At 36.2% G+C, this 9,369-nt stretch overlaps 1 protein-coding gene across 1 annotated transcript; it reads left to right on the forward strand.

Annotated features, from left to right (window-relative positions):
- The first annotated feature begins 2,308 nt into the window (after positions 1-2,308).
- On the forward strand, positions 2,309-3,178 carry LOC104663633 (keratin-associated protein 13-2). Its single transcript, XM_010364909.2, has one exon. It carries the CDS (start codon positions 2,361-2,363, stop codon positions 2,886-2,888), a length of 528 nt encoding a protein of 175 aa, XP_010363211.1. The 5' UTR covers positions 2,309-2,360; the 3' UTR covers positions 2,889-3,178.
- The last annotated feature ends 6,191 nt before the right edge of the window (positions 3,179-9,369 follow it).

The raw sequence follows: 9,369 nt of genomic DNA on the forward strand, positions 1-9,369 counted from the left end.
GTGGTTATGCCTAAATTTCTAAAGAGAAAAGAGAAAGAAGAAAGAAAGAGAGAAAGAGAGAAGAGACAGAAAGAGAGAGAGAGAGGGAGGAAAGGAGGGAGAGAGAGAGGGAGGGAGGGAAAGAAAAGAAAGAAAAAGAAAAGAGGGAGGGAGGGAAAAAAAGAAAAAGAGGGAGGGAGGGAAAAAAAGAAAAAGAAAAGGGGGAGGGAGGGAAAGAGGGGAAGGAAGGAAAAAAGGAAGGAAGAGAGAAAAGATTTCAATATCACATTTTCCCTGACATACCAAGATAGTGAATTTTTCCTTCTATACTAACACTTTGCCTACGTATGTAGAGCACATAGAGTGTTTTACTAGTTTCAGAATCCACTTTTGAACTGTTAAGGTTACTCTAGTTTTGTTTTGCTTTTTCTGCCTTTCAGATGGACACATTTATTAGCATTCGTGACTTGTTCATTAGCATTTGTACAAAGTGCACAAGTAACTCCTAATAAAAAGTGTTAACCCAATTAGGAATGGGTGGAGGGACTGTTAATTGGAATTGACTTATTCCCAAGTTATTTTAGTGTTTATTCCCAGACATAGGGAGCTGGTCTAGAAAGGCAAGAACTTTTCAATATTAGAAAGTTTTTTTTTTTTTTTGGAGCAGAATCAACATGTAGTAAAAAAAGAAAAATATTTCTCATTTTAAATGTGTTAAAAGCTGCCATTATAAGGAATCCCACGTGTTGGGGGTGGTGCATACTTTTTAGTAAATTTAATAGGTGTCCATTCATAAAGCACAGCTTTATTTTACTTCAGTGAATCAGAGTGATGGTTTAAGTATTGCACAAGGGCACTTCATGTGATGCATGCCACACTTTGGATTCTGCATGGGAGAGATAATCATAAAACAAAGTAACTAAGTGCTCTGAAGCAGCGTGCTTTGGAATAAAGCAAGTTAATTTTCAGGTAGTTAAGAGACTCTCTTTTCGATAACAATTGTGAATGCCATTTCCCTTAGTTAAACCAAATAAAATGTCAGATTCAAAAGAAGAAGAATAGGCACAGATAAGAAGCCTCTTCCTCCCATTTATCTAAACATGGATTACCAAGATTGTTTTCTTTTTCTTGGGTTAGGAAGTGAAATACACTTCAGATGTATAAAGATCAGTGAGGCATAGAATTCCCCTGTTGAACACTATTCAATGTGAATATCCTTAGGAAAGGTAAATAAGACTTAGGCTTTTATATGTTAGTATAAATAAGCTTAATAGTTTCTTTTCTGAGACAAGTTAAAGTTGAATTTACTTTTATGTTTGCAAGGTATTTGCAACTTGACTCTGAATAAGAAAACCATGATTAAAGCTTCAATTTTGCTTCTGTCTTACTGAGAAATTACAGAAAAGTTAATGAAGCTCTCTGAGAGGTAATTTTGTCATGTATGGGTTGACCAGAGGATGTTTAAAGACCCATATAACTCTAATACTTCAAGTTAAAAGCCTCAGAAAAATGTTAATAGTTCCTTAAAGTTTAAGTATGAATTAATAATTGCAGCTAAGAATCTGTTCTTTCATCCAGAAAAGAATAATTGAAAAATAAAACAAAAAAGTATGAGTTGATTTAGAGCATAACCATAGAATAATGCTTGCTATAAGATAAGCTCATCAGAAAATATATGAGAAATTTCGATTTAAAGTCTTACTAAAAAGGTTGTGTTTATTGTTTCCTAAGTGAGCATCATCTAATGTAACCTCTTGTTAAGGAAGATGCCTGGTATGGAGACCCGAGATAATGATGCACTCCTCAATTCTGATCTTGAGCTCTTAAGATACCACTAAACGGTTTAACTGACAGATTGCTGAGACTACTGAATATAGTTAGTATTTGGAGAAATCCACTATTTCTAGTAACAAATAATATGCTTGTGTGAAAAAAAAGGACAAACTATTTTCAGTAGTAACCACTTATGCTCCTGATAACTTAATGGAAGTAAAGAAAGAATTTTGTGTGATTCCATTTGGTACAATAAGGACTTACTGTACTCAAGTAATAAGAGGCAAGATACTCATAAATGTGATGACATATAACATTGAAGGTCAAACCACAGTGAATTCCAGGGGGAAAAAAAAAAAAAAACTGAGTGGCTTCCTTCTAAGTGTTCCAGAGTGACTAAAGTACAGCTAAGTATATGAAGATGTGATAAATTAAACAACAACCTAGAGAAGCATTCTTATAATAAAAGGTGAGCAAGGAGGAGGGAGTGTCCAGACAGTAGACACACCCAGGTCTAAGATCATATAGAGCTTGGAGTACAGACTGTGACATTCAAACTCAGATAATCTTTCCACTATAACTCAGCTGAACTCACATCTCCTGTCAACATGTCCTACAACTGCTGCTCTGGAAACTTCTCCTCCCGCTCCTTTGGCGGCTACCTGCGCTACCCAGCCTCCTCCTGTGGCTTTTCCTATCCCAGCAACCTGGTCTCCAGTACTGACCTCTGCTCTCCCAGCACCTGCCAGCTGGGTTCCTCTCTCTACAGGGGCTGTCAGGAGACCTGCTGGGAGCCCACCAGCTGCGAGACGTCCTTTGTGGAGTCCAGCCCCTGCCAGACCTCCTGCTACCGCCCCAGAACCTCCTTGCTCTGCAGTCCCTGCCAGACGAGTTACTCTGGGTCTCTAGGCTTTGGATCCAGCAGCTGCCGCTCCCTGGGCTATGGATCGAGGAGGTGCTACTCAGTGGGCTGTGGGTCCAGTGGCTTCAGATCCCTGGGTTATGGAGGCTGTGGCTTCCCTTCCCTGGGCTATGGCTCTGGATTCTGCCGCCCAACTTACTTGGCTTCTAGGAGCTGCCAGTCTCCTTGTTACAGACCAGCCTATGGATCAATCTTCTGTAGATCAACTTGCTGAATTTCCAGACCTTTTAAGCAAAATGCCTCAGTCTCTACGTAGAGCTGTTATCATAGGCTTTTCCAGCAATGTGAGCTAACACCTCTTACTACTAGCTCTTCATCCTTTCTCTGGCATCAAGTACTGGCTGGACAGGCTAGTTCTTTCAGACTGTGAAATTAATGAATGAGCAAAATATAGAGTCAAATGTCTATAATTTTGAAACAAGTGATTCGTTATTACATAAGTTCATCTTATAAAGTATATGGAAGTTCAGTTTTGTTTCACCTAATAAATCCATTTACTGTTGATTCCAATATGTTCTCTTTGCCTTTTATTGGTTTTCAAAGTTTGATTTGTGATCTGTTTTGGGGGCTCCAGGCCCCCAGATGTCTTTTCCTTGGACATCCGTTTCCGTAGGTTTTATCGTAAGGCCTCGTGTATGGGGAGATTCTTTGGGCCTTCCACTGCCTAAAAGACAGCAAGTGCATGTCTTCTGCCATGAAAACTGGTTGGATTCTTAACAGAATTATTGAGAGTATGCTCATAATGGGGGTGTCTTTTCAAGGAAGACACCTTTTGCTGACAATCATATTTGTTTTTTGTTTACATTTTTAAAACAGTATTCGAGTTTGCTCAGAAATGTCAACTAGGCAATTAAATATAAAATGCAAAACATTTGAATAAATCTGAAATATTATGATGGAAAAGGGAAAATAGGAAATGTTAGGTATGGGAGGGCATTATGGTTGTGTTTAAATATAGGAGAAAATGAATTATTCAGTGTGTGTGTGTGTGTTTGTGTTGTGTGTGTGAGAGAGAGAGAGAGAGAAGCAGAGAAGACAGAAAGACTTAAGGTTTACAACTGTGAGTAATGGAAACAGTTATAGGGAGAAATACTTTGGTTTGTTATAAGTGTATATTTATAAATTATAAATTTATAGAACTATTTTGACCTGTGTGTTTTCTTTGGGTTATTGAGTTTCTCAACAAGGAAAAAGGTATTATTTTTCAGTGATTTCTGCATTGAGTGGGAGCTAAAATTAGATTACTTTCAATGTTCTAGATCTTATAACCTCCCTCAGTATCCCTAGAATCCACTGCTCAGCTGTGACAGTGTGAATAAAGATAAATATTTGTAAGATGCTATTTACATCTGAGATATAAGACCTTCTCTGTTTATTTTAATTTGAGCAAGTGATTTTTTTCAGAGGCTAAAGGTAGTGTAAAAATTCAGTTAAAACTTTTTCATAAAATATTTAGTAACAACTCTCCATGAATGGGAAAATAACTTTCAAAGATTATGATTTCCTCCAATAATATGTCACGAGCTTTAATTGATTTTTTTTTCCCTGACTCCATTTCCTTAAGCTTTTTAAAATTAAACCTGAAAAAAGAGGGTATCTTTTCTCTTATATGGGAGATAATATGGGCTAAGCATGGAAGTGTGGGAACCACATCCTCTGATTATAGAAATCTGCCCGCCACAAAAACTAGAAGAATAGAGAAGGGAAACACAGGAAGAAACTCCCGGCAACACTGAAGCCTCTGATTCCCAAGTACCTTAAGCCAGCTGTATTCATTCTTTAAGTGCTTTGATCATATGGGTCATTAAAGTCTTCTTTAAGTTTAAACTAAATAAAATAATTAAAATAAATTAAGACTTCTGCCACTCGCATACAAAGATTTACAATTAATAAAAACGTGTTGTTGGGCTAGGCTCGGTGGCTCACGCCTGTTAACCCAGCACTTTGGGAGGCCGAGGTGGGCGGATCACAAGGTCAGGAGTTTGAGACCAGCTTGGCCAACATAGTGAAACCCTGACTGTACTAAAAATACAAAAAATGAGCCGGGCATGGTGGCAGGCACCTGTAATCCCAGCTACTTGGGAGCCTGAGGCAGGAGAATCACTTGAATCTGGGAGGTGGAAGTTGTGGTGAGCCAAGATCACACCATTGCACTCCAGTCTAGGTGACAGTGTGAGACTCTCACTCAAAAAAAAAAAAAAATTGTGTCATGAAGTGCAGTGCTACTCATTGACGTTGGCGTAAACAGGTAATTAAAAATTTTTGTTAGACATAAAGGTCCTATGAGTCTGAATTATGCCATTAGCATTGAAGATGGACTACTAATTCATCATTAAATAATGTGGAATGAGTATAATGTGGATTATAAAAACCATTTGAGAAAACAAACTCAAAGGGGTCACAGTAGCATGGCCAGTAAGGAAGTCCTGAGAGCTAGAGGCTCATAACTTCAAATGCGGAGAGCTAGAGGCTCATAACTTCAAATGCGGAAGGCACCAGGCCTTGCAAGGAGAGATGAGTACAGAGAAATATTTAAAATGCAGCAATCCCATGATAGAAGGAAGGGGTGTCCAGTGACATAGAGAATCTAGTTCTGTAGTGACTTGAAGAATTTCCTCCATTCTAATGCAATCTTTAAGTGGAATGCAAACAATTGAAACAGCGAGGCAGAGAGTAAAGGAGGAAATTAACGTATTAGAATACTTTCAATATTTAAACCTTTCAAAGTATAATGTGAAGATTCAGATTTCAGGAATCAGACAAAATGAATATTCTTTGCCTCTTCCATTTTCTGCATGAGTAATCTTTCCTTAATATCTCATCTCTGATAATCTCCAACTGTTTATTTTCTTCTCTCACCTTTTCTCTTTGCTTTTCTTCTCTCTCTCTTCTTCTCTCTATGATTTTTCACCTTTTATGTACACTGTGCTCCTCTCCACATTCACCCTTTAGGGTGCTGTCAAGTTGAGGCACCTGGTAACTGTGGGTCAATGCCTACATTGTATGATGGTAACAGAGAATGTAATGGAAGGCTGACTCCCATCATTGGCTAAGAAAAAGCAGAGTGGAAAGGATAAATTGCTTTCAAGCTCATTTATAATTACTCCACTCCTAATGACCTTAATACTCTTCGTTCTATTCATTAATAGGATGTGTTATAAGGTTTTTAGCGGGCATTTCTGGGAGATTAATATAAGAATACTAAAGTCTGTTAATTAAAGTGAGAAGATGCAGTTATTGATGTATGGAAGCTCTTCTGTTCTAAAGTTCTATTTTATTTTATTTTTATTGATTTAAGGGTACACGTGCAGTTTTGTTGCATGGATATATTATGCAGTGGTGAACTCGGGGCTTTTAGTACATCCATCACCCAGATAGCTTATATTGTCTCCAATAGTAACTTTTCACCTCTCACCCCTCTCCCACTCTCCCAACTTTTGGAGTCTTCAAAGTCAATTATTCCACTCTGTATATCCAGATATACACATTGTTTAGCTCCCAATCATAAGTGAGAACATGTGGTATTTGACTGTTTCTTAGTCATTTCACTTAGGATAATGGCCTCCATTGCCATCCATTTTGCTGCAAAAGACACAATTTTATTCTTTTTTATGGCTGAGTAGTATCATATTGCATTTATGTATCACTTTTAAAAATTCAATCATTCATTGATGAACACTTTGGCTGATTCCATGACTTTGCAATCATGAATAGTGTCATGATAAACATACCAGTGCAGGGGTTTTTAATATATATAACAATTTCTTTTTCTTTGTGTAGATACCCAATAGTAGGGATTGCTAGATCAAATGGTAGTTCTATTCTCAGCTCTTTGAGGAATCTTCATACTGTTTTCCATAAAGATTGTACTAATTTACATTCCCACCAACAGTGTTCCCTTTTCTCTGCATCCTTGCCAACATCTGTTGTTTTTGCTTTTTTAATAACCATTCTTATTACTGTAAGATGGTATCTTAATGTGGTTGTAATTTGCATTTCTCTAATGATTAATGATATTGAGAATTTTTCCACGTTTGTTGGTTGTTTGTATGTCTTCTTTGGAAAAACGTCTCTTCATGTCCTTTGCCCACTTTTTGATAGTGTTATTTTTTTTTCTTGTTGAGTTGTTTGAGTTTCTTGTAGATTCTAGATATTAGTTTTTGTTGGATACATAGTTTTCAAACATTTTCTCCCATTCTGTAAGTTGTCCGTTTACTTTGTTGACAATTTCTTTAGGTGTGCAGAAGCTTTTCAGTTTAATTAAGTCCCATTGGTCTATTTTTGTTTTTGTTGCATTAGCTCTTGGGGGTCTTAGTCATAAATTCTTTGCCTATGTAAATGTCTAGAGGAGATTTCCTAGGTTTTCTTCTGGGATTTTTACAGTTTCAGATATTACATTTAAGTTTTTAATCCATTTTGAGTTAATTTTTGTATACAGGGAAAGGCATGGATTCAGTTTCATTCTTCTGCATATGACAATCCAGTTTTCTTAGCACCATTTATTGAATAGGGTGTCCTTTCCCTTGTGTATATTTTTGTAGGTATTTAGCTTTATTTCTGTGTTTCTATTCTGATCCATTGATCTATTTGTCTGGTTTTATACAGTACTCTGCTGTTGTGTTTATTGTAGACTTGTAATATAATTTTCAATCAAGAAATGTGATGCGCCAGCTTTGTTCTTTTTACTTAGGATTGCTTTGGCTACTGGGGCTCTTTTTTGATTCCACATGAAGTTTAGGCTTCATAATTCTATAAAAATGATGTTATTATTTGATAGGAGTTGCATTGAATCTGTAGGTTGCTTTGGGCAGTAAGGTCATTTTAATGATACTGATTTTGCCAATCTGTGGGTATTAGGATGATCTTGCATTTGTTTGTGTCATCTATGATTTATTTCATTAGTGTTTTATAGTTCTCCTTGTAGAGATCTTTTACCTTCTCAGTTAAATGTATTCCTAGTTATTTTTGTAGCTATTGTAAATGGAATTGAGTTGATGATTTGTTTATCAGATTGATTGTTATTGAAGAAGATGCAGTTACTGATGTAGGAAGTTCTTAATCTAGTAAGGGTGACTATAGAAGTAGTGAGCACAGTCAAAGAGTTAGAAATTGCCCTAGGTTTTTTCTTTTCTTTCATGTTTGCCACATGTCTATTTTAGTATTTGTAGGTATCCCTTTAATCTCCAGTTTGTTTCCTGAATTATGCCAGTAATATCATTCCATTCCAACCTCAAATAACTAAAGCCCTTCTCCTCAAATATTAATTGCTTGAGACACTGGTTTTAAGAAATATTAATAGATTGGATACCAAGTTTATATTTATATGATTAATTTGGACTAACCACATTCATCAGTTTTGTTTTTATCCTTTGCGAAAGTTTGTTAATATGCTCAAGTGTTTCATGACTTTCCAAAACAATGAGAGGGAGAATTCTAGTTTTATTCTTTTGGACAGTGGAGTTAAAAGAAACACAACACTGGTTTTCCCAAGTTTCTTTGGGCTAGATAATATTGTAATTTTCAGTCAAACAAATTTTAGTTAAAATCTATACTCAAGTTAATGAGTGATTGCCCTCATTTCAGGGCATTTCTGCAAAGAGACAATATCTAAATTTGCTTCAGATATATATTATCTTTTTGGTACTTTACTGGCAAAATAACCCTAGTCATGTAATTGAAGGGAAAGCTGTTAACACACTCATAATCATAAAAAGAAGTGAATAGTGACTGATTTTGTGTTTTTTGACAGCTTACTTTTTCTGCTGGGCAAATGACCACAAAGGTTAATGTCTTGACTATAAAATTGATTCCAAAGACTTCACTGTCTCTGTTCTATGGATAGTGTAAGGTGAAGAGGTGCCACTGGCTGTTCATATTCTCCAGCTTATAAACCAAATTTGAAAAATGCTTTAGCTTTGACAATCTTAGGGTAATTTACCGTGGTCTATTATTACACTAGAGAGAACAGGAAAAACAGTCAACCACATTTAGTACATCCTTGGGAGCTGCAAACTTCATTCTGGGGAAAATGATGCAGAAATGTTCTCTTAATCAATTGTGAAAATATGGAGAGTAATGTTTTGTACAGAAGCCTACATTTACTGAAGCCATGAGATGGAATTCTACTCAGCAAGGTTTTATTTTGAAATTCTAGGCAAGAAAAGAATATGGTTATGGATTCTAAAATGACCTGTCTTTTGTTTTTCTACTCCCTACCTTCTGTCATCTGCATATTTGCATTAGTACTCTGTCTGGGATAGTCTATTCTTTCCCTCCACTTTTGTCCTTCTTCTGAGGAGTTTTAAGTGCTAAGGAGCTTAATAATAAAATCACCTCACCTGTGTCATACATTTGGTCCTCAGCGTTTGTTGGCTTTATATCATGGCTTAACAAACACAGAAAGTAGGGATGGATAATGAAATATCTGCAGACAGACAGACAGAACTAGTATGACATTTTGGATTTATAACTTTTTGTTAAAATAATTTTTAACAAATTATTTATATCTCTGTATCTTTATCTGAGAAATGAAAATATTAGTTAAATCAGAAGTCTATTACAAGAAATACATATGATAATTATATAGAGCATGAACTTTTAGATTTTGAATTTCTTGAAGGTACTGTGCCTCAGGCATCTTTGTCCATTGCATCTTTGTTCTTCTGAGCACGTTCCCCTCGATATATGATTCGCAT

The sequence above is a fragment of the Rhinopithecus roxellana genome, chromosome 13, assembly GCF_007565055.1.
Source record: "Rhinopithecus roxellana isolate Shanxi Qingling chromosome 13, ASM756505v1, whole genome shotgun sequence".
NCBI classification, from domain to species: Eukaryota; Metazoa; Chordata; class Mammalia; order Primates; family Cercopithecidae; genus Rhinopithecus; species Rhinopithecus roxellana.

Coding starts and splice junctions, on each gene's coding strand:
- LOC104663633 (XM_010364909.2), top strand. CDS start 2,361: ATGTCCTACAACTGCTGCTCTGGAAACTTCTCCTCCCGCTCCTTTGGC.